This window comes from Panthera uncia, chromosome B1 (assembly GCF_023721935.1).
Source record: "Panthera uncia isolate 11264 chromosome B1, Puncia_PCG_1.0, whole genome shotgun sequence".
In the NCBI taxonomy this organism is placed as follows: Eukaryota; Metazoa; Chordata; class Mammalia; order Carnivora; family Felidae; genus Panthera; species Panthera uncia.
Window position 1 is genome coordinate 77,553,542 of NC_064811.1, and position 25,149 is coordinate 77,578,690.

General features: G+C 44.0%; 1 protein-coding gene across 2 annotated transcripts in view; it reads right to left on the reverse strand.

Moving 5' to 3' along the window:
- Positions 1 to 5,556: 5,556 nt before the first annotated feature.
- The window catches only part of UNC5C (unc-5 netrin receptor C), a 357,621-nt gene continuing 338,028 nt past the window's right edge, over positions 5,557 to 25,149 (reverse strand). For both annotated transcript variants that reach the window (XM_049630896.1, XM_049630897.1), the window contains 4 exons: positions 21,737 to 21,886; positions 19,340 to 19,504; positions 12,970 to 13,148; positions 5,557 to 12,188 (listed from right to left, as the gene is read on the reverse strand). In XM_049630896.1, the coding sequence (XP_049486853.1) occupies positions 12,023 to 12,188; positions 12,970 to 13,148; positions 19,340 to 19,504; positions 21,737 to 21,886 (660 nt within the window). In that variant the 3' untranslated portion in view covers positions 5,557 to 12,022. The remainder of the gene's footprint in view (positions 12,189 to 12,969; positions 13,149 to 19,339; positions 19,505 to 21,736; positions 21,887 to 25,149) is intronic.

The following is a 25,149-nucleotide window of genomic DNA, read 5'->3' on the forward strand; positions in this document are numbered from 1 at the left end:
GGCCTGCAGCTGGTGACTTGTTCAACCTGAAAACGTCTTAGAGCACAGAGTGGTTGTGAGCTGTGCTTACAGTTGGGGAGAACATCAGGAGAAAGAGTGTTCTGTAGTCAGCATTCTCTTCCCAGTGCTTTAGAGCCGCGTTTTGTGTGTAACGAAGATTTTCTTAACCCTTGAATAGGAACAATGTTTGTTTCTGCCAGATTAAAAACACTCATTTCCAAATAGAATTGTAATCAGAAGGCTGCTTTTAGTGAGATTAAAATCACCTGAATCTCAACCCAAAGGTTCCTTTCCCTTGGGTCACATTGTATCCCCTGTGATAGCTTGGAAGGAATGCATGCGTACAATGAAGTGTGATAATCATCTGAGCCTTGGAGAGAAACTTCAGTGCCTCTAAATTAGATAATCTACAAACAAATAAGCAAACATTGATGCCCGTTGAGTGGGGACGCAGTTGTGTTTCTTGATTTTCCCTAAATTTAAGCGAGGTTGGGCTTACCTCTTAGATAAAAATGTGTGTTATTTTTGGTAAATTTTTATACATGGGTAACTTCAATCAAAATACTTTGTGGGGAGGTGATGATTTGAAAGTAAACTAGATTTGTAGGGGGGACTTGGTTCCAATGAAGAATGGGAAGAAATTAAAATAGTATCCAAATTTCTTCTATATTATTTGTTTAGTTGTTTTGGAAAAATCTATAGCTTGCTTTCTAATCCTCAACCTGATTTACTCACTATGAACATTTAAAAATTAGTCTTGATATATTTAAAAAGACCCATTTAGTTGTTAGTGTCTTTCAATGAGATAGGCATTTATTTATGAGTAGACTTTTCTTTGTATCTTACCCAAACCCACCTTATTTAGGGAATACTAAATTGTTCTTAAAGGGACTACCTACTCACTTCCAAATCATACTTTCTGATTTTTAAATTTTTAGTAGCTCAGAAGTGAATTTTGTTTTTTTCTTTTGTCTTTCAATAGAATAAGTGGGAACCTGAAAATTACTGTAGTCAGTTGTTTCCTTTCAAGACTATTTCAAAGACTAAGATTTTCTTCTAATCACTCCCTCCCCTCCAAGGGAATCCTAAAATATTAGTTGCTAGCTAATGTGAGTTTTGTATGCTAAGATGTTCAGGTTTATAGTTTATGTATGTGTGTATATAGTATATAAATATATATGTATATATAAATATTATGTTCAGTTTGGAGTCTGGCACAACTCCATTATGTGGATTAGAGAGTAAAATATTATGGATGATAAAGTACTAAATGAAACATAATATTTATTTATGAAAGCATGTAGTTGGTTAAGTCACAAGTGACAGTGCTATGAACGTCGTGTATGAGGAGACAGGGCTTGGCCTTGCCAGACAGCACCGCTCACAGGCCACTAGAGACTGTTCTGTTTATTCTTCAAACATAAAGCTTCTTAGAAAACATGCCAAGATTTTGTTTCCAGGGAATTCCTTGACACATTTCGATTGTTGTGTACTCAGGTACAGGAAATACTGAATAACGACAGAATTTCGTGTTCCTAGAGTCATGCATAGTCATTAGATGTTACGGAGGTTTACGCCGTTGGTCTGTTCTGGTTCCTCTTTGTGAGCGGGAAGGCACTGAAGGCAATTTTTTTTTTTAAACTTGAATAGTTCTGCAGTTATATCTCTTTAGAAAACTCGGTCGCATAGCAGTGGAAATGAAAGAAGTGGCATCAGAAGTGGTTTAATTTAGCAATTATGATTCCTCTTGTAAAACAAAACAAAGAACAATGCCATATTTTTTGGAGAAAAGTTGGCAATATATAAGGGGTTTTGTTGTCTGTCTGTTTCAAAAGAAGATTCATTTGTGTTCTTTTGGGGAACCAGTGCCTTATTGAATTTGTATATACTGTAATTATTCAGGACTAGGGAACAAACAATTGTATTTGTTACAAATTGTATATGGCTTTGTTTTAACATTCCCCCCTCCCCCCCCCCCCCCACTGAAATAAAATGGATTCTTTATCCCCTTGGAAAGAACATGTCTGTTATCTTATAGTTGTGCCTTTTTTCCATCTTTGAAAATGTCACATTGTAACAGGCGGGAAGGCAGCCGTGGAAGAAAATGATGCAGGTAAGCTTATGTGTTTGGTGGCGGGAGAGCGAGATAAATGGTCTGATGGCTTCTGTCTTCTCTGTAATTAGGAGGCACAGTCATCTGTTGAGAGCGAGAGGCAAGGTAGGGAAGTGAGGGGTTTAGGACAAGTGAGACAGTTTAAAATTGCGCCGTGGAAAATTGCAGCCAGATGGTTACAGGCAGCGCTGAGGGCCCGGTTCGCAGATGGGACTGACCGTGTGGCTTAGCGGCCGAGAGGGTGGGCTGTGGATTGCCAGGCGGCCTGTGTGGAGCCTCTCATACCCTCAGTTGTGTGACAACAGACCTGTGTGCACCTCACAGAGACTCCTTTTCTGTCCCTTCGAGTTGAGAATAATATTACCTAATGTGTGACGCCATCCTGAAGACGAAGCCCTCCACGCATCCGGCATGAAGTCAGCGCTCAGCCATTGCTGAATATTAGCTGGCGGTACAAAGTCATGGTGCCACTTTCCTGTGTGGTTTCTGTCAGTCCCGAAGCGTAGGCCTGGGGCCTGCAACAAACATTCACTCAGGGTTGAAGGTTTTCGGGCACATGTAGTCATGGATCATGCAAAACGCGGATCACCACCATCCAGGGAGATGGCTGACGTGGCCCAGAGAAGGGATTGAAGAGGAGGCAGCTGGTGGGTGGAGGGAAACTAGGTCCAAGGACAGAGAACCCTTCCGGGGTTGGGGTGGTGTACCAGCAGTGACAGGGGCTGCAGTCCACATGACGCTTCAGAGAGAGAGCAGCAAGGCTAAGGACGGGCAGGAGGGTGCGGTCACAGGAGTGCAGGGATTTAGCTAGTGGACAAGATTATCGATACCGAAAGAAGAACCCAACAGTAAGGCTTTTGGATAGGTCTTCATGGATCCTGGGGCCCCTGAGGATGGTAGCAGTCTAAGGAAAGGAAGCCTGTGAGGCCAAGTTCTCCAGGGCCACAGGAAAATGGGGGATGGTCTATGAGGGCAGTGAGTCCGGACAGAGGCCGGTCGGGCCTGGTAGGCTGAAGCACAAAGCAGTGGGTTCCATGCAAGGGCCGCGAATGACAAACACCCCATCTTTCCTCCCAGCCGTGACACGTGGGGTATGGAAGAAGGAGGCTATTGCCTTTGCCCTGGAAACGGTGTCCCCTTGGACCAGAGAAAGCCCTCTGCAAAGGGAGAGGGAAAGGATTGGGTTATTTCTGCTTGGATTGTGAATCTTGGCAGGTAAGGTAGAAAGTTTAGTTTTGAGGGATCCATTGGAGACTGGGTCAGGAGAGAAGCCCGGGATCGTTTGGGCACAGACAGTATAAGAATACTCCCTTAGTTACCAGGGACCCCAAAGTGTTCGTGTGACTGGCTGCATTTAGCCAGCTGCACTTGGGCCAAGGGAATTCATCCCAGCACTGGGATTCAGATCGACTTGGCTCACGTTCCGTGGTTTTCACTTTCTCACTTCTGTGGAAGTATAGAATCTGAGCACCGTTTTCTCCCCTGTATATGGGATAAAAATACCCATCTGCTTAGGGCTCTCATGAGAAGCACATGAGATGAATTTGTGAAGTACATGAAGGCCCCACCCAGCACGTAGCAGAAGCTTTTCCTCACCGACGTGAGTTCAACAGGATATAAGCTAGCGATGTTTAAAGAATTCACAGTTCACTGTGGGCACACCTCTTCGCCCCTCTCTGTGCCCCACTTCTATATGCTATGGCCATGCATGGGACTTGAAGGGAGATGGGTAGTAAATCCCAGCTCAGGAGAACAGAACCTTCTCTTGGCACAAGTCATTTGTTACAACCCCACTCTTAGAAGGACTTTTGTTTCTGGAAAGTAATTTCTACCCTAGGTTCTGAGCTGCAGGACCTCTGGGACAGAAGAAGGTTCTTTGCCTGGTGCCTGTGTGCTGGCCCAGAAGGACAGATACAGTGGGAGGCCAGGCCTTAGAGAGCTCCGTAGTGTCCCCAGCCCAGGTCGCATGTCAGCGCCCTCACAGACTCATTTGGTAGCTCTCATAGGTTCAGCTTTCCCAACAGGGATCCCAGCTGCCAACGCTCCAGAGTAGGGGTCAGTGGACGGCATGGGGGAGTCTTACCACCCTGTGCTTTCTTTGAGAAGTACCGTTTGATTCTTTAATTGTATTTTCATCTTTGTTTTTTAAGTGTCTGTTTATTTTTGAGGAAGTGCAAGCGGGGGAGGGGCACAGAGAGGGGGGAACAGAGGATCCGAAGCGGGCCCTGCGCTGACAGCAGCGAGCCCGATGCGGGGCTCGAACTCATGAACCTGAGCTGAAGTCAGACGCTCAACCGACTGAGCCACCCGGGTGCCCCTGTATTTTCATCTTTTTGGATGGAGTTGAAATCTCTAGTCCAGCCATAGAACCCACTTCTGCCTTTTCTTTTCCCGAGGTTCCAGTTTTACACACAGTCACTACTTCCTTAGTCCTGACAAACATTTGAGTTTGTGACCCCAGCTTTAAATCTGTCTGAAGTCACTGTCTCCCAGGCCTCAGGAGGGGGCATTTTCTCAGCATTGGTACAATTGTCATCCACTCCTGTGATCCCAGCTGAGCAGGGGTGGGCAGATTGCGATCCGTCCAAGGACACGGCTCCAAGTAGTTCTCTCACTAAGGGAGGAGCCGCCTTTGATTCTACTCGTTTCATGGCCATCATCCACCGCACGCTTGGAGCCTTCTGCTGGCTCGCTCTAAAGGGGTGACGGGGTGTCCTGTACCGGTGGCATTTGCCATAGCTCTGGGCATCCTGTGTTACCGGGCTCATCTTTCATGCCCTACCGATTAGCGTAGTTGTTTGCAAACAACTGATTTCATTTAAAATCAGGTCTCTTGGGGTAGAGCCCCATATTCTTTTTATCCACAAGGTCCCCAGGACCTTCTGATGCTGCTCTAAGACTGGTTCTCCCCATTTACTGCTCACCACTATCACCTGGGGGCCATTAAAAAGCTCTCGACAACCAGGCTACCCCCTAGACCTATAAAATCAGAGCCTCTAGGGTTGGGAGCCAGGTACTAGTGGTGTGTTTGTGTATTTTGAGAGTGAGCTTGAGACGGGGAGGAGAAGAGAGAGGGAGAGAGCGAGAGAGAGGGAATATAAATCTTAAGCGGGCTCCACACTCAGCACGGAGCCCAACACGGGGCTCGGTCTCATGACTGTGGTATCATGACCTGAGCTGAAATCAAGAGTATGGCACTTAATCAACTGAGCCACCCAGGCACCTCCAGGCACTAGTGGTTTTTAAAGCTACTCAGGTGATTATAATGTGCAGAGAGGCTTGAGAAACACTGATTCCAGAACCTTCATCCTGTCCCCAAGGGAGGCTGTGATTACCATCCTTGCGGACTCCAAGGGCTTTTGTGTCCGAAAGAAACGCAGGGTGACCCTTCACACAGGAGTGTTTTGTTATGAAGAAACAAAGGAGGTAGCACTCTGTTGCTTATAAATATAATTTATTACCTGTTTAAAAATTCTTTCTTACATTTTGTACATGTTGGCTGACAGAATAAATGCAGGCAATTTACAAACCAAGGGACTGCAGGAAAAATGGGGAGAGGCAGCAGGGAGAGAGAAGAGGCACACCCAGAGCCGGCATCCCTCACCTTCACCACACAGCGGCATGGTGGACGGGATGCCCAGAGAGCACTCCTCCACCAGGGGTTTTCTAGAAAAGGAATTGCATAGAAGATACAGCAAGAGGGAACTCCACAACAACAAAAGAAGTGTTCCGTATCTGAAAAGCCAAAGTTGTGTTGTCGTGTTTCCAAAAGAAAAATGACAAAGCACAAAATCTCAATCCGACACTTCTGCAGTTGAACTGTTCCAAAGGGAACAGCAGGTGGATGACACAGGCTCTTCAACACAGACTGCTGGGGATTTCTCTCTGACAAACACTGCCTGTCTTCTTTAGAAAGAGCGAAGCGGAAGGTCACCAACTTGCTACAGCTCAACGTTAAACTCGGTGAACATGTACAACACTGACACCCAACACACACACACTGATGATATTCCCTGCAATTGGCTGAATGCATTCTGTCTGGAGGGCGAGGGATTCGGTACCAATAGCAGATTGAGGGAAGAGTGAGGGGGAGAACGCAAACCACTCAGCTTGTTCTGATTGCTGTCCTCTTTCTTTCCCAAAGCCTGGAGGGGTACGCACTTGAACTTAAGCCCCTAGGATTACAGGCGTCATATGAGACCTTAAGAGTATAAAAAGGCAAAGGCATTTTCCACTGGCTGTAGATTTCTTGCTCTTTTAAGCTGTTCTAAAACAGGTTTGTTTTAGCCTGGAGAAGATAGCTCACGTCACGATTCTTGGATATTGCCTCACCATCGTGCCGAGGTGCAGAGGTCAATGGCTCATCAACTCCTAGGCTACCGCTCAGAGATACCGGCCTATGATTCACATTCTGAACTCCAGAAATGAGGGTTACTGCACCCTGGGTCAGCGCCATCAGGCTCAACAGCAGCTCTGATAGCCCCAATTCCAACAGATCTTTGGAATTGAAGGATGACACATAGAATTTGAGAATATTTATAATGGGCCCTGAAGTGTGATGGCCTTCGGCAATTTACAATATTGCCGAGGCACAAATCTCAAATGGCATGTTAAGAGGCTGGTATACAGTGCCAAATACTTTGGCTGGTGGGCAGCTGACTGTGTCTCAGGGCAGCTTCCTCGTTGTCTTCTGAACAACTGGTGTACCGGCCACAACTCTTGAGACATTCTGCAGAGATTCCCAACTTTGGATTCTGGAAGATCTCTTCAATCCCCGAGAGTCTAAGTGTATGGCTGGCTGGGAAACAGCCTCTTACCAACAGTGCGTTCTGACGGCTGCTGGGGTTTGTGTACCAGCACATTTGTGGAGTTCCTAGTGGTTTGTCTTGGTGATGCCTCCCTCAGCCATTCTAAAATCGGTCGAGGAGCATATGTTACATTTGGTTGAATGAGCTCATTAATAATCCCACCACAAATCAATAGGAGGAGGGGACAAGCCTACCAGAAAAGCTGGGAGCCCTGAACTCTTCTGAAGACAGATTTTTTTTTTTAAGTAGGGTTTCTGAAAATGGGGGCAAGCGCAAGGCCAGTAAGCCTGAAGGATCAGAAAGTTGTTAGTCTTAGTTCACAGGGAAAACCTACCCAGTGACATACGTTGCCATTCCCCCCTCCCCCCACCCCTGCCTTTTGAAAATAGCAGGTTTTAGGCATGAATTCTGGAAATACTTATGACTCCATTTAGCTAACTTGACCTGTATGGACACAGGTTTAAATTAACATTGGTTGCAATATATTTATTCCCCTTATGACTTATTCCATTGAAAAAAAATCATTAGAGAATGCAAGGGAAATCTTTGAAAGTGATCATTACAGCCAGAGATTATACAAATATATTTCTTAGGGTAGAGAAACAGCACTTCATTGCACAGAGTCAAAGTTCTAAGGATTTCATTCAACATTAGTTCAACAAGGTTAAAAAAAACCACACAAAAACAAAAAACCCAAAGTGTAATAGTTGGTCCTATGAGGCACTCGGAAGGTAAAAAAAATGTCTTATTACCTTGAGATAATAATAAAAATATTTTCCTTATTGGATCTATAAAATCTAATGCTCATTGACCACTATCATCTTTACAAATAATTGGCTTTAAGCAACAACATTCTGATTCACAAAAGCTCCTCTATTCTCAAAGAAGATGGATAAAACCCAGTTTCATTTCAGCTGTTTCCATGGTCATTATTCCCTCATTGGCCCTTGGACTTGTACTGAGGTCTCTATGTGAAACAGATAACTTGTCCAGAGCAACTGCTCAGCAAAAGCTAAAGAAAACTCACATTCAACTTCAAGACTGAAAATTCAACATGTAAACTTCTTCTACATTCTTTACACTCTCTTGCAGGTCCTTATATAGTTTTTATTTGCTTGACCCCATGGGGGCAGACCATATACTGGCAAAGGCTTGTGAATTCTAGGAAGTTAGTGATCACCTTACTGGCTCCCTTCCTCATACGTGGATGACAGAAGTGGACCGAAAGCATATCCGCCGTGTTCCTGACAGTCATACACACGGGGATACAAAGGACGAGAGCCTCGTTTGCTTCTCTCCAGAAGTAAAAAGTCTTGATTCCACCATCTGAATGCTTACTTTGAAGGTATCTAACTTACATGAGAAATAAATATCTTAAAAAAAAAATTACAGAGTATCTAATTTCCAGAGTGTCCTAAACTCAGTCTCCATGACTTCTTCCTAAAGAATGGCTCTACTGTTTAAAGGTTAAGAGAGTAATATCTCTAAAATAATAGTACATATGAAAATGGGCAATGGTTTTACAGTTGAGTATTGGACACCTCACCCAAAATATTGCCCTGCCTTTGAAGAACTCATCTGAGGATGGGGATTTTTTCCTTGTAGCGGAGGTGAGTGTCCACATTGGTGTCCACACAGTTTGTGAAAAGGCTGTTCTCTGTTACATGTTTGTCATCACCCTGTGTCCAGTTACCAGTACTGAATCCAGTTTTTATTCCTTCCAGATCAGACTAAGGAAATCTGAATGAATGTGGTGAGAATAAAATGAAAATGGGATGAGACCTCTGCCTTTAGACACCCACATTCAGCAGAAAGGAATCTTCCTTCCAGTCCTGGTTACCAATCACAAATCTCCCTTCCTTAGACACAGTTCTGTCATTTGCATATATAAAACTTATTTGTAAGTGGATTCTTCTTACATTTCCAAAAATAAATATTAGAAAACTAAATGTAGGAGATTTAAAACATCCAAATCTCAATAAAAAATGTAAATGTTAAACATGACAACTCTTCAAAAGCTGTTTTATACACAGATTTATTTCTATCGTTCCTATTACCCCAAACCAACTTGATACATAATGTGTGTGAAAGAGTTGGTGTACTAGCCTCATAGTGACATGGAATTTTTATGGGTGATTTAAGTAAAGAAGTGTGACAATAAGAAAACTATAGATTTGAAGTGAAAATTTACCCACGTGTGTCCTAAAGATCCTGACTCTTTAGCCATTAATTCCCTTTGTCAAACAACTTTACGTGAATTTTTATGTGACACTAGGATAGATTGCGTTGTGCACCACTAGATGGCACTATGCACAAATGATAAGTTTCTTTCCCCATCCCAAAGAAGTAATAAGCGCGTCCTTCCTCACAAGCTATATAGAAACCCTAGGAATCAAAGGCAGGACATGTCACATAGAATGATGGAGTGGCTCTCTATGAAATGAACTGTTGAATCTGGACCTTCTAAGTTTGAGAGAAACCTAACTGCTATTATTTTACTCCAAAGGAAAAGGAAATCAGAATTCGTAGGGAAAATTATTGGACATGAATGGTGTGTTGTACGTAAGGGAGTTGCCATTCACTTGATGGGGAACATAACAGGTTCCATGACAGATGAGTACCTCACTTACAAGGAATCAACCACTCTTTCCTTTCCACTAGGCATGGAAGTTCCTTTGAACATCCTTCAGATTTCTAATTCTTGATTTCCACAGATGACAGCTCCCCAAACCAGTATTGATGAGCAATCTTGAGAAGTTATTTCAAACTGAAGTAATGGACAATAGCAATCTTTTGTCCTCCTCTTTGTAAAAAAATATCTATTTAAAAATCTTTTTACGTAGCATACAGTGTTACTATCTTTTGGTCAAATACGCATTGGTACAAACATTATCCACTGGACTTATTTATTACTGCAATCCTTTCCTTTCACGATAAGTGTAACATGTTTTTATCTATGGTGCAGGGGTGGCCTGAGAGAGACAGGTTATGGAAAATAGGCCCCAAACAGAAGATAAGAAACAAAAACGGTGAGAGAAGAGGCTCCATAACAAGGTATCAGTAGTTCCTCAATGATGAGGATGCCTTGAGGAATCTTGGGCGTACTAAGAAGTCACCAAAATAGAAGAGGAAATATATGGGTAAAGAAGGAGGAAAATATCTAAAATGATTTCTCGTTCAATGCCAGTCAGTAACCTCTATACCTCTAGCCCAAAAGTGAACCACGGCCATGTTTTGAAGGTTCTGATTCATACACATGGGTGCTTGTTGTTCAGTCGTGGCTTGGCTTCTGGGCTATTGACCCTTTATTTCCCACCTGTTGAATGAATGGAGTCCCTGGGTTAAAACCAAGGGCCTGTGATAATTCTCAGGAAATACCATAGTTTACACAAAGTAGTCGTTTGACTACTTTTTGGTTAATTTTTTTTTTAATTTTAAAAACGTTTGATTAAGACAATAATAGAACATAACTTGCAACGAGTCAGGAAGGCAAGTGGTCCCCAAAGAGGAAAGAAAATGATAATAAAGGGATGCCACCTCTTGGTGAGCAGCACAAAGACGAGGCTGGGAAGCATGACAAATAGGTTACAGGTAAGGATCATCCTCTTCAAAGGTGGAACTATTTGGAAGGCATACTGTAGCCTGGGCAAGAGACTAGCTAGCTCTTTATTGATCCAGGTCAGCGTCCAGTGTGGGCCTCAGACTGATGAATGAGACTGGAGACATCACAGGAGAAGTCTAGCATTTTAGAACCTTGAGAATATCTAATGCTTCCACCCTTTCATTGGACACGTGAGGAAACTGAGGTCCAGGGAGGTTCAATGACTTTCCCAAGGTAGCACAGCTAGACAATGACAAAGCCAGAATGTGAACTGGTTTTCCGATTGCCAGTTCGGAGGCTGTTCCTCTATGCACACTGCCTCTAAAGTAGACAGAGTACCCTGGGGGAGTCAGTGTGCAATCACATAACTACAATATTCAGTGAACTTTAATAGAGAACGCTTCTTCCAACAAGACTCGGAGGAGAAAGACCTTGCCTGAGCGAGCTGAAAGAAGAGACTGACAAAGCCAGTGAGCACTGACTATCTTTCTGGTGCAGAAGGATGCAAGAAAGATAAAAGGTCAAGGAAGCAAAGCCTTTTAATTAAACTGGTGACCACGCCCACCTTATGTGAGAAGAGTGAAGCAGGTCTAGTCAATATCTAAATACTAACAGTACTGCTAACAAAAACAGAAGCTAAAAGAAAATCCTTTTACTAGAATACCTGTAAATACGCATTAATAATAATAATGATAATAATGATACCTTTAAAAAAACACCTCAAATTGCGTATTACAAACACACACGTGGTGAAGAAATGCTTGTTTGTGTGGCTGAACATGAATCACTGTCTTCCCTGCATTGCTACAGCTTTGTTCCCGGAGGGCACCAGATGGGTGCCCTCAAGGAATAAAGAGTCTTAGTTATTTCTCCTTTACACTTAGATTCTCCACCTCCCTGATACAAACAGTAACACTGGTTCTACAAGTTCTAGAAACGGAACACCAATGGAAGGATTATCTGAGACACTTGATGCACACAGTTTGTAGCAAAAGTCTGTGATTTCTCTGTAAATTACTAATCTGAAATAGACACAACAAACCGTCCACAGCTTCAACTTCAAATGATTTAAACAAAAATAGAACGAGCCATGGACAGTGTCCGCATCCCTGTCCAATTTGATGTAAACAACGTTTGTAGAAATTGGGTTTGTTAAGAAAGTTTATCCATATACCTGGATAGCAATAAAAAGCGTTTCCTAGGAAACTGTAAGATCCTGTACCACACAGCATACAGCCCAACTAAGAGGAAAATTAGGTCGATTTCTAAATTCAAGGTACAAATTTACACAATTGTTCTTAACTCCTGTGATGATGTCCGAGTAAATTGGGCACGTGTATCAGCAGTTGTGTTATGTTTTCCTTCTCTCTCCCGCTTGCAGTCTTGCCTTTGAAACTCATCGGTCTGGGTCCATTCTGGATTTCCTTCTCAACTGCGATGGCCTGGACGGCCACAGACTCCCTGTGCATTGCCGTCCTTCATTTCCAGTCCCAGCACGAGTCAGTACTGCCCTTCCGCTGCTAAAGACACCACTGTCTCATGCCTTCCCATTTCTTCCAGGACAGCCGCCAGCATGCTCAAATTTCCATCTGGGAAGTTCTGTGCTTCCCAGAGATCCAGGATTACGCCAGTCGGGCTCGATTTGGTAGCAAAGTAATTCAAGTACCTGTAATTGGGAATGGGAGAGTGTGCTGAAGGGTGAGATTTACAGACCTATTTTCTCTGTACTAAACCCTTCCGTCTCTCCATTTGTCTTTTAAGTATCCGGGTCCCACTGGAGAAGCTGTGGTTTACAGGGAGCCATCCTAAATAACTAGCACATGCTTAATTAGATCAGCCCCAGACAGGAGATGTGATGTTTAACTTTGTTAACCTCAACTCTGAGTAAGATAATTTAAGAGGCGAGATGTCTACGGGTCATATCCTAAACAGGAAATCAAAACACTTATGTTTTCTTTCCAACCCAGGCTCTGATCATCTTTGACAGATCATGCCATGTCTTGTGCTTGGTGGTGATGGCAACATTCCACGAAGAAGGGCTCCTGAGGTCTCTTTATAACTCAGTATCAATGCGGTGATTAGCATGTTAATTAACCATCAAGCATCAGCTCTTGTTCAACCGGAGTTGAGGAACAACAATTACTTTAAGTGAATGGATATATTATTTAGGGCCATTTAGCCCATCAGCTTTGCAAAGTGGATCACAAAACCTGATCCTTGTCTTGTCAGATAAGCCCAGGATATCTCTCAACAAGGTGTCTGTGAGACCAAGATGCAAGATGCAAAGAAGCCACTTAATACGGGTTTGCAGAATGACAAAAAGTAAATAGGTAAAAATAAAAGTAAACAGGTGTATGGGTAGAAAACAACAAAGGTTGCCCTAAGTCTCACGGGCATCAGCCCCGGTGCTCTGTGTCTAACAGAAACAGGAGCCCAGCCATACCCACCTGTCCAGGTTCAGCTTATGGGCCAGCATCCGCCAGTCATGACCTCTCGTCTGCGGGGCGTCCAGGCTGCTACAGAGCTTCTGTCTGATAGGTGGAGGGATGCTGAAAGCGCTGGGTCCCGTCACGGTGGTGATGGTGCTCGCTGGGTCCAGCAGAGGCAGATCGATGCCAGTAGGCTCCTGTAGTTTGGGCACAGGAACAACACAGCATTATTTCCAAAGACAAAAGCAATCTCTATTGAACCAATCGACATAATGCCTTGCTTTGCGCAATAAGAAGAGAATGGCCTCTTCCTGTCCGAAAGCCGGGACCTGACCTGGCCGAGAAGAAGAGGTAACTTCTGTGCTGACTTTGCATAGCCTTGAATGTATAGGTTTTCGCTCTGGGCTGGGCTTGGTGGAAGTTCTGGTGGGATTCTATAGCAGCTTTTCTCTCATCCCGTTCAGGATGAAAGAGGGGAGAGGACTATCAATCCTCCTAAAGGTTTAGATTTCAAGAGGGGAGAAATGTTTGAAAGGGCAGTTCTTTGTGAATGAACAGATCTGAGATTAGAAGGCTGGGAGTTCAGAGCTTCTAGAAACTGTCTTGACCCTGAGGGGAATGCCCTGGGCAAATGCCCAAGTAAATTCTCTCTCTAACCTCTGCAGAAGAAGAGTCAGTTCTGCTTTTGTTGAATGAAATGGAACACAGCTCTCCTCCAAATGATATCAAATTAAGACTAATTTTTTACAGAAAATGGTGAACACAGTAGATTGCCTTAGGGCAAGCTGCTAATGGCATCCTCCAATTGCTGTACACCCTTATTTTTGTTCAATCTAATTTTAGGGGAGAAAATCATAAATTGGATCTTAAAATAGTTTCAGCTCATAAAACAGCACAAATGCAAAATCTGAATTTCATCTGCAGGAGAAACTCTAATCATTTTCTGATCACTTCTGCTGGTTAGGAAAGCAAAAGCAAATGTTGCCTGGGAACTATTAAAGCAATAAAAGAAAATCCACTTAATCTACTTTAAATGTCATCTCTCTCTCCCTCTCTCTCTCAGAGCAGGTAACTCCTTGGTGTACATAATTAGTTGCTGGAGGATAAACTAGACACAGTTTCAGTCACCATGAAGTCTCTGGTGTCTTGCAGAGTGCTTGGCTCAGGGGGTCAGTGCCACCACTGTCCAGAGCCCCCCAAACTGCTCCTGCCTGGTGGGGATCACTGCTGTCTGTGTCCCAGTGTTCAGTGACAGTATGTTCTGTATTCTGGGGCCAACTGCCAAGGCTCACAGCTCGGCTTGTGCAATCCCACTGCACAGGGTCCATCCAGGGGCCGGGAGGGCACATTAGAGCAAAACTTTTTTTTTTTTTTTTTTTTTGCCATAATACACACGATGGGGTTGGCCGCCATCACAGTATTTGGCCTCAAAACCCCAAAACTGACAAACGGAGACTGAGGATTCCATTTGCTCCTCTGTGCTCATTCCAGCACATGCCAGTTAAAAGACTGGTATGAATGAAACACATTAGCAACATGTGGGATTTGGGGTCCCCCAGTGAAGACACGACTTGTAGATCTTTCCCCCATCTGACAGAGTTCCTTCCAAGGGACCCTGAAGACAGAGGAATCCTGACCTCAAGGGCACAGGACTTAAAGGAGAGCAGAAGAATGACCCAGGGGCAGGTGATGGTGTTTATCAATGCATTTGTGTTGGGGATTTCTGAACCAAAGGACTTCAACACTCGTATTAGGCAAAAATGATGTATGTATGGGTTGGGAGGTGGAGGGGAAGAGAAATCACGTGGTATTTCCACAGCTTAGTGCCATCACCCGTGCTGAGATCCTGCTTGCTTCCTATCTGGACAGTAACAACAGAGCCTAGAAGGAAATGCCGCATATCCCCAGGTATGACTATCCCTTGCTGGCAGTGAAGATTAAATTTGCGCCTGAAGCAACAAGGAGTATGCTTTGTGTAGCTCAGACTTGCTTCCCCAGAGAGTATGCTTGCTGTTGGCCACATCTCCTTACTGACTACCTGTGGTCTATGCCAGACTAATCTTCCCAAAGTTCCACGCTGATGTTTCTCCCTTTTCTTTCTTATTAAAAAGCCTTAAATGCTCCTCCTACCACATGGAGTCCCGCAGTGAGGGATACCTGTGCCACCTGCCCCCTTGGGTGGTATGAGGCCTGAGGGGCGATGCCTGCATAGTACGGGTCCAGGCCTGACATGCAGTAGGGGCCCCATCCTCCCGTTCTCCCACCACTTCACAGTCTGACCCGGTCTCATGTTGCCTGGACAGAACTCAAACTCTCCTCAGACTGGACCACTCACTCTTCCTAGTGCCTTTTTAAAGGATGGACCTCTGATAGTTCTGCCCTTTCCCTTACTCTTTGCTGGGTAAATCCCTCAAAGTCTGGACCCAAACACATGTTGGGGTACCTCCCCTGAACAAACCCACCGAAAGTCACCAACCTGGGACCTCTTGCAGTACCTTTCCCGGTCCACACATCTGCTCTGGGCAGGTTGGCCATATTTATGTGTTATTTCTTTTGATTCCTTAAATTTCTTGGAGATGAGGGTATTTTTGTCATCCTCAGAATCCCCCTGGTACTCAGCACAGTGCCCTGCACACAGATGCTCCTCAATTCAAATTTGGTGAAATGAAAGAACACATCTTTCCTCGTACAGAAAGGGGATAAAGGCCCATCCCACAGAGATCCCGACAGAGGCCCAACCCACAGAGTAGTGTGTTATGCATCCTTCCAGGTAAATGTGGCTAATAATACGGCTCTTCTCACCGTTAAATCCTGAAGTAAAGGCCAGGTAAAGGCAGGCATGCCTCTCGGGAGGGTTTGTTCATGTATTCTTGTTGTCAACCTTTTCCTGATGAGTAAAAACCGTTACCACTTCATGTGGGCCTTCCAAGTCTGAGTCACCAGCCCTGTCTGCTGTGCCTATTTATTTCTGCATGGATGAAATTAGCCCAATAGGGCACAACTTTTTTGCGTCTCTTACCAGATGGCTGACACCAGCCTTGGAGGTAAAAGAAAAATATACATCTATACTTCCATTTCCATTTCTTCTAGTAACTTCAGTTATTAGTTCTTCCTTTACTTCCAGGTAACAGTAGAGTTTACTCTTATGGAATGCTTATTACAATAATCGTTTATGATATTGGTACCATCTGTCTCTGATGTTATGATTCCCTTAGTTAGACAAACGATTTTTCAACATTAGCCGAACAGCTGCTGTGGGTGATGGCACACATTTTCAGTACTGGGCGGTGGAAATAACGTTCCACTCCCATACTCTGACTCTTCTTCCTAAAGCCACTTAAAAAAAAAATGTTTTCCTGGGGTGCCTGGCTGGCTCAGTCAGTTGAGCATCCGGCTCTTGATTTCAGCCCAGGTCACAATCCCAGGGGCGTGGGATTGAGCCTCGTGTCGGGCTCCACACTGAGCATGGAGCCTGCTTGACATACTCTCTCTCCCTCTGCCCCCTCCCCCATTTGTGCCCTCTCTTTCTTAAAACAAAACAAAACAAAACAACAGCAACTAGATTTTCCTAATGATTGTTTAAACGGGTTCTAGAAAACTGAAGAGTAAGTGCATGAGATGAGTACAGCAGACTGATGTACACAAAGATTATTCTAGCAAATGTAGGAAATTATAACTGTTATTATTATCTGGAAATCTGTTAGTAAAACAATTGACTAATACTGCCTCCTCAAGTTCTACCTTTTTCAGGGTTGAAAGCTATGAACTAAAGCAAGGTATGAAAAACCAGCCTGGGAATAAAAGCTATCTCCTTTACCCTGAGGACTAATATTTATTTATTTACTTATTGAGATTTATTTTCCATTCATTTCTTTTTACAGTGGCTGGCAGAAGTTTTATTTTATTATTTTGATAAAAAGGGAATCTAAAGTTTAATTTGATGACAGATGCCACAGCTTGCAGAGGCAGAGTTTACTCAAGAATTCAGTGATCCTAATAGCATCGGTGGGAGCAGTAATGGTGAACATCAACTGAACATGTGCTGTAAGCCAAGTTCTGTTCAGTGCACTTACTACCATTCACTCATTCCATTCTCACAACAGACCCAAAACTTCATGCTATTATTATATCAATTTACACAAGAGGAAACTGAGGCAAGAGGGATTAAGTAATGGCCCATATCCCCATGGGACTGTCCATTTGGGAATTTCCTACCAGAGGTCTTTGCATATAGCTACAACTAAATGGAAGGTCTGAAGAGCCTTTAAATTTCCCTCTCTTCTCTACACTATTTTTTCCTCTGGTGTTGATGAATAGCTTCCCTGTTCTTACTCTGCCCATATCCCTCTTAAAAAAAAAAAAAAAAAAAAAGTAAAACCTTTAATTACTTACATTTGGGCATGCATTCATGCCCTTACTTTTACTCTTTCAGACATTTTCATTATTAAACCCCATCTCTGTGAGACTAAAGGCTTTGTCTCTCCTTCAGAAATCTCTGGCCAAAGCACTCAGTGAAGAACAACTGTCTGGCTCTTGACATCACCATGGTCTATGTCAAGCACAGCCTGGTCTCCCTGGGGGGCAACAGGTCCTTCCTGACTAGAGAGGCCAAGGGCTATGGCTTTATAAATGACTGCTGGTGACTGCCTTGAGTGGTGGGTGGCTGGGGGGCGGGGGCAGCACATTCCTGGCAAGTCAGCTCATTCTTGGAAGATAGCACTTTGGAACTGCAACCCCAGCCCACCTGCCAGCTAGCTGTGTGACCCTAGGAAGGAGCGCTGTGCGGGAGAAAGGCACCACAAATGGCGCCTTTTCTCTGTTTGGTTACGGTTTGTCAGTCACAGTGTACCCCTACTTGGAGCTTTTGATGAGGATAGGGGGCTCAGGGCTCTCCAGATCAATTGTTCAGAGCCGAGCCTTGCTCCTCAACATCAGTACCCAGCCCCACGTGTCTGTCCCCCTCTGTGGGCCGCATGCACCCGCATTCAAATGCTAACCACGACGGTGGGACTCAGTGACCCAGAAGTAAAAGCAGCAGAGTGCCCCATAATACCCAAAGTCATCTGACTCCAGTCATTTCTGACCCTCCCTTGGTTATGTGAGCTTGTGCGTCACGCGCGGGCAAAGGCCTCCGAGGCCACAGAAGGGATGGCCTCTCTGAGCTGACCGCCACCAAGTTGCAAAAGAAATCACCTTTCCTCTACGTTGGCACGACAAGGGAAGTCCTTAAGTTGGGCTTACACTATGCAAAACTCTTTTCCCAGCGTGGGGCTGGCGGCCCTGGGGGAGGGGCGCGCCAACAGCTCTCTCACTGGCGGCCGCGCCTCGTCCAGCTTTTCATCAGGCCGCGAACGTTCGCACTGAACTGAAAGCAGGCATCAAAGGAGCAGACCTCCTCGCCCCCCTCCCAAATTCCGCGGCCTTTGTTGTCCCTGGAGCTGGGCGGTTATTGAACTCTGCAGACCCGCTGGGCCCAGAAAGTGAAAACACCCTCCGGAGCCAGCAGGGGTGGTGCTGTGTGCCTGGGAGATCGGGCCTGCGCACCGGAGGGCCGGGCGGTTGCCATGGCGCCCTGACACCGAGATCATTCCTTATGAATGTCACCGGGGTCTGTGACTAAAGTTGTTTATGAGTCAAAAGTCTCCCGAAACTACAGCAGGAAGTGATGGCCGAGGCCGGGCAGGCTGTGGGAAAGGAGGCTGGAGCATCCCGGAGCGGACGGGCTCCCCCCTCCTTGGTTTGCTATGGAAGACAGCCCTCAAATGCAACATGGAGCGCGCCACACGGCGCAGGGCCACATTTCATTCGTCACCGCGCGTGACACCGCGAGGGAGAAGCCGTCTTTTAAATCACAGGCCGTCCCGCTGTAGTTTTAAAAATACGACAGTCCTGCGCTTTGTGGTTCAGCAAGCAGCGCTGAGCTGGGCTCCTCGAGGCCCCAGGAAATGTTGCCTTCTGACCATTTGCCTGATTCCTTTTCCTTTGTTCCTCCAGGGTGCAGGGTTTCTACTGTTCAAAAGGAGGACGGGGAGAGTATGGCGCTCCGAGGGGACGCTCTGGGAAAAGTTACTCCGTGTACACGCTGCTTAAATTAAACCTTACACTTGAAATTCAGATCTGTTGTAAAAAGTTAGAACACGATCCTTAAATGCATGTCACTAAATATAAAAGCCTTCTTTCTCCAAAAGGATTTCCTATTATATTCTTTTATATATCTGGCTCCCTGTGTTCATTAAAAATAGTATTCTATTAATAAATAGGACCTACAGGAAGCTTCTCAGGACTTCCCACATGGCCTATGCTGAGATACCTTTATCCTCCACACCCCCTCTCCCTCCCAAGGTCGTTCTTTCCCCTGATTTCAGAAGCAGCCAAGAAAGCTTCTTACCTCTGACACGGTGCAGTTTAGCTGGAAGATCTGCCCTTCTCCTTCCACCTGTCGCACGCAGAGTTTGCAAACCAGTTCCACTGTGTTCAGGCTGAATCTTTCCAAGGTGAAAGTGCAGTGGAGGTTTCTTTGAGACCCACTCCATATATGATAAAAAGGAATTTCCTAAAGGGTATACAAACGTTAACCACCAATGAAGGGCTAATACCAAAAGCGACTCTCAGACACTGCATGGCCAAGTCCTTTTCTCAGGATTACAAGTGACCTTATTTCACCCTCACAACAGGCTTAGGGGTAGGGACACTCCAACCCGCTTTTCAGATGAAAAAACTGAGGCCCAGAGATGTTAAATCTACCACCCTCCAATCCCACAGCTAGTAAGTGACAGAGTTGAGATATGAACCCAGGGGGTCAGCCTCCAGAATCCATTTACCTAACCAGTCTGCACTTCTCTGTCATTTACAAAAGAAGCCATTGTAAGTGATTTTTCAAAAGTTTAGCAATTCCCAAAATAAAACCTACACACTCCAGTCATTGCTCATTAAAAGGAATCCCTGCCGTGGTATTCTGGAGAAAAGCAAAGAAAGTCTAAAGGGTAAACCACTGATCTAGTTCGCTTTCATGCCTATATGCCCCCTCTGCACAGGACAGGGGGGAAAGTCAGAACTCACTGCAAGTGGGAAACTGTGGGCTGCCGATTAGCTGCCACAGAAAATCCTTGGCCTAAAAAGCGCCAAGCCTCTAACAGACATAAATTTTCTAAAATTCTAGACCACCTTAAAGAGCCCATCCTAGAATCTTGTTCCCATAAAGGAAAGAAAAGGTAGATATGTTTAAAAAAAAAAAAAAAAAAGGGGGGGGGGGGGGGGGGGGGAGAACAATGGTGGTTAAGAACTAAGGCTCTGGAGCCAAATTCAGTACAAATGCGAACACTCTCCCCTTGCCTATTTGGTGACGTGGGGGTGAGATAATCTTTCCGTGCCTCAGTTTCCTTATCTGTGAAAAGGTAAGCGAAAGAGTAGCCTAATCATAGACCTACTGGGGTTGAATGAGATAAACCAAAGTGCAGGAGTGTCTGGAAGATGTTACAAATTCAGCCAGTTCAAGGCTTAGCTTGAACTAATAGCAGATTATCATTATTATTAAAATAGTATTTTCCATTATGATTGCACAAAGGATACAGGTCATAAAAGGGAAATATTTCTGGGGTTTTATGGCAGTTGCAAAATAAGAGAGAGAAGAAAGCAAAGGAAGATATTTAATGAGAAAGTCAAAAGCCTGATCCCTCTACCAAGTGCTGAGTTATACAGAAGGGCCTGGTATGCACCCCTTATGAAAGCTTCAGACTGTTGGCAAGCTAAGAAGTTTGTTTCCCACAGTTTATATTTAAGTACTAGATATATGAGACTAAGAATGAACTAGAAACCTTCCCTTCACTCTTAGTATGTTCACTGACTTATATCAGGAAGTCGCACCCAGCTTAGCTGCAGTGCTGGGGTGTGGGATTGGATTTGCGTGCATGTAGACACGGATTCACAGATTATCCAAGTGTGCCTGCATCTCCTGGGACTGGGTATGAGGCTAGAGATTGCGTTGCACAGCCTCCTGGGAGCTCGGGCTCAGAGATGCGGGGGTAGGGGGGCAATGGACAACCCTTGGAGAGGCCTCTGCTTTCCCCATGTATCCATGCAGTGAGATTTTGGACCAGTATTTTTATGCTCTTATTTAATAAAATCCTGACCACATTTTATTTTCAGGTGCTATTTCCACTTCCAAATTGGTGTTCCTTCCAAGTTTTCAATGTAAATGTATTTTCCTAGCAAGGCTGAGGCCTAATTTGTGTCACATGTGATAACACGGTTCTTCTGGTTTTCCTTATGAAGGCATTTTTGAGGCTGTTCTGGTCAATTCGATACTAGCATTTATTCTGAAAATGAAATGATGGACTTGGAAGTCCTTTTTACTAAAAATAAAACAATAACAGTACAATTATTTGAAGGAGAAATATGAAAAGAATTCTTTCAAATATTCTATAATATTTTTCAAAAATCCTAAACTCAACACCATTTTAGAGAAACAACTACCGATGCAGGATTAATTTCAAGGAGAGTAATATCTGATTTCTAAATAACTTTAGACCTTTTTCCTTTTTTAAAAATGTTTACTTATGTATTTTTGAGAGACAGAGGAAGGGAGAGAGAGAGAGGGAGAGAACGAACCCCAAGCAGGCTCAGCACTGTCAGCACTGAGCCCAATGCAGGCTTGAACTCATGAACCATGAGATCATGACCTGAACCAAAACCAAGAGTCAGACACAACCAACTGAGCCACCCAGGCACCCCTAGGCTTCTTTCTTGGAGCTGTCTCCAGTCCTTTGGTTCAGCCTGGGAACCTTACCTGATATTTTGCCAGCAATTTGCTTTTCCAGAGGGAATGGGTGATATCGTGAATCGACAGGCGCAGGTTGTGGGTGCTGCCTTTAAAATGAAGAGCCTTAGGTTCTTCTAGGAGCTGTCCTCCCATCTGTCTCTCAAGCTGCAATACCTCCTACAATGACATGCCCAAAGTCAAAAGCAAATTACTGAATCGTATGTCTTCTGCTGGCCGGCCGTCTCATCAAATGCGTAATGTTTCCTCACCGGGCCGCCCCCACACCACAACCAACTGGTACAGACTCCCTCTTCTGCGGCCTGGAGACCTTCCAATTGAAGCCCCTGCCAGTTTGTATGTGACTGGATCCACCTGACCATCAACAATCTACATCATATGCTGTGAAGCAAATTCAGTACAGGCTGCATTTCCCAATGGACAAGTGGAAGATTTAATCAAATCCTGGAAAACAACAATCAGAGCCCCAAATGGGAAGAACTCCAAATGAAAGAAAAAAAGAGGTAGGAATATAGATAAACAGTTGAAGTAAGGAGATTTTCAATAAACTTTTAGGGCAAAGGGCAACCCCCTAGAAAACAAACCCATGTCTTGGACCTGGTAAAACCAGCCAACAAGTAAAGACCTGGAATTCATTTTGGGCATTTTTTCAATTTTTTATAGTTTCTTTACGTACAGAAATAATAACATTTTTTGCTTAAAATTATCCATTGCACACTTCTTGATCATCAAAAATATATATACTCATTATATGTCCTATTAGAGGAAAATATACTAATACAAATTAGGAAAGTCTGTCAGCACCGAATATTGAACTAAAGAGTTACTCAAAGTTGAAAAACAATTGCCTCATCTTTCAAGAAGCACGGCTGATCAAAAAATTTGCTATGTAACTTTACTTATGCTATAAAGATGTAACATGAAGACAAATTCTAAATCTACTTCCATTCCTCAAACAAGCTAATGGGAGTTAACGAAGCATTTCCAAGTACAGCTGCAATTATCCAAACAGCAGCAAACCATAAGTTACCAATGAACAAAATATCCCGAGTCTCTGTGGTTGGAACCATCCTGTGTACTTTGCTTCTCTCACGCTTTAAAAGTTTTAGTGACACACATATGTAGGCAATTTGTGATCTTTCTTCCTTCCTTCCTTTCTTTCAGAGTTCAGGAAAATAATGGATTTTATAAAAATATAAATGCAAACCACTAACTTATCTTTTTAGTGACATTTCAGTTGAAAGCATGGGGTTCAAGAACACAGGCGCTCATTCAGGTCCTTCTACGCGCACCTATCAGGCACCTACCGGGGTACCGAGCACAGATGGGTCACAGTGGAAAATTGTGAGGATGGGAACCAGATTGCCCGGAAATACATCCACGTTGCATTTGTTGAATGAATTCTAACCCATGCACATGGAGCCCCATAAGTGCAGAGCTTACCAACATCATTGATTAGCTGTAAATAGCTCATTTCTAGCTGCTTCTTCGTGGTTCTTAGCATCCATCATCTTTGAGCCAGGCCACTATTCTGAACAATGCAAGCTGCTGAAAGGTCCTCTAAGATGCAGGAAATACTAGGATCATGTGGAAAATGGTCTCAGACATGGGTTCCTCTAATTAGTGTTTAATGGAAGAGAAGAGGCAACAGCACGTTGACAGAGAGACGAGCATGGTCCAGCTGCTTCAGAATATTTACATTTAGAGTATTCCACCTTGCTGACTGATGAGTAGCTATTACTTGTGACAGGAGTCTGAGCAGTCGGCCAACTCTCAACCGGTCAAACTTCTACCAGGACACATATGTTGTGCCCTGGCTCTGCTGCACCCACAGCTCGGCGGGCTCCGAGGGTCCCCACTGAGCCACACCAACCTACCCAACCCAGCACTGCACACACGTTCCTCGTGGAACACTTCACCCTCCATTCCTCCACAAGAATCTGGCCATGTGGAAATGAAGATGAATGAGAAAAGTGAGGGTTAATTGCAGTTTCTTCTGCTTCGGCAGCAAGGCATAATGAGCTTATGTTGATCATGTTGGGTGTCTAGTTAGCATAATAGGGAAAGCTGATGTTCCCAGTGAACCTGGCACCTGACAAATTCTAAAGCTAAAATGATGTTTGTTTATAAGCCGTTAGAAGAAAAGAAACATAATTAGAAATCTTTGAGATTACAGTCATGCCAATCAATCAGTTCTAGCTTCTTTCCAGTACACCCTAATTACCTCATCAAGACGTCTAAAGAGCAATCGATAGTAATTATCTGATTACTATAGATCTTCATTATGTCCAAATTATCTCCCTGGGATGTCTAAAAGAAGATGCATTGTATTCTGGGAGGAAATTGTACCCAACAATGTATAATCCACACCCCATTCCTACAATCAACATAGATTGCCAGAGGATATGGAGAACATTATCAGTTTTCTTGGCGGGGAGGACCATTGAAAAAAACCTCAACTGCCTATTGGCCATGACCTTGGAGTCAAGAAATCTAATACCACATTTGAATGCAAAGTCTGGGTTGGAGTCAGCCCAAGAATAAGGCTCAGTCCTTGGTTTCTTTGGCCTTGACCTCAAAAGTCATGTTTAGCGTTCTCACTAGTGGGAAAAGACTGGGCTGGCTTGAGCCTTTCCCCCTCCTCCTCTTTCCTCTTCTTCTTCTTCTTTTTTGAGAGAAAGTACCAAGTAAAATGCCATTTTAAAGATAACAGAGCCAAAGAACACATCTCTACATTCTTAAGCTCTCTGATACAAACAAAGCTGCTGACCTCTCTGGGAGGAACCTAACTTTTTTGCCCTCTTTGATTCGGCATGAACCCTGGTGAAAGATAAACTACCCATCGCAATGTACTCATGCTTAAAGCAGAGGCCTCTCTGACAAGAGACCGCTGGCTCTTCACTGCTACCTCTGGGAGAAATTGGCCCTGGAATAAATGATTCAGTAAGGAATATCCTTACCAACCTTAAATTTAATGTTCCCTGAAACGTAGCAACTGATATCACACTCAGCATGTTTGACTTCAAGGAAACATAACAAAATAAAGGAGAAGACTCAAGAACCAAAGCACAAATTGAAAATACTAAAATGTGAATTAAAGATATTGTATTCAATAAATAAAACAAGTCTTTGGAAACTAAAATCATCTACAACTACATGAGTCAGAGATGACTTAACACATAGAGCAAATCCCATATACAGCTGACCCTTGAGCAATACAGATTTGAACTTCAGGTGTTCTCTTACCGATTTTTGGGGGGACAAATGATGAACAGTACTGTAAATGTATTTTCTCTTATGATTTTCTTAATAACATTTTCTTTTCTCTAGCTCACTTTATTGTAAGAATACAGTATGGAAAGCACATAACATACAAAATATGTGTTAATCGCCATTCACGTTACTGGTAAGGTTTCCAGTCA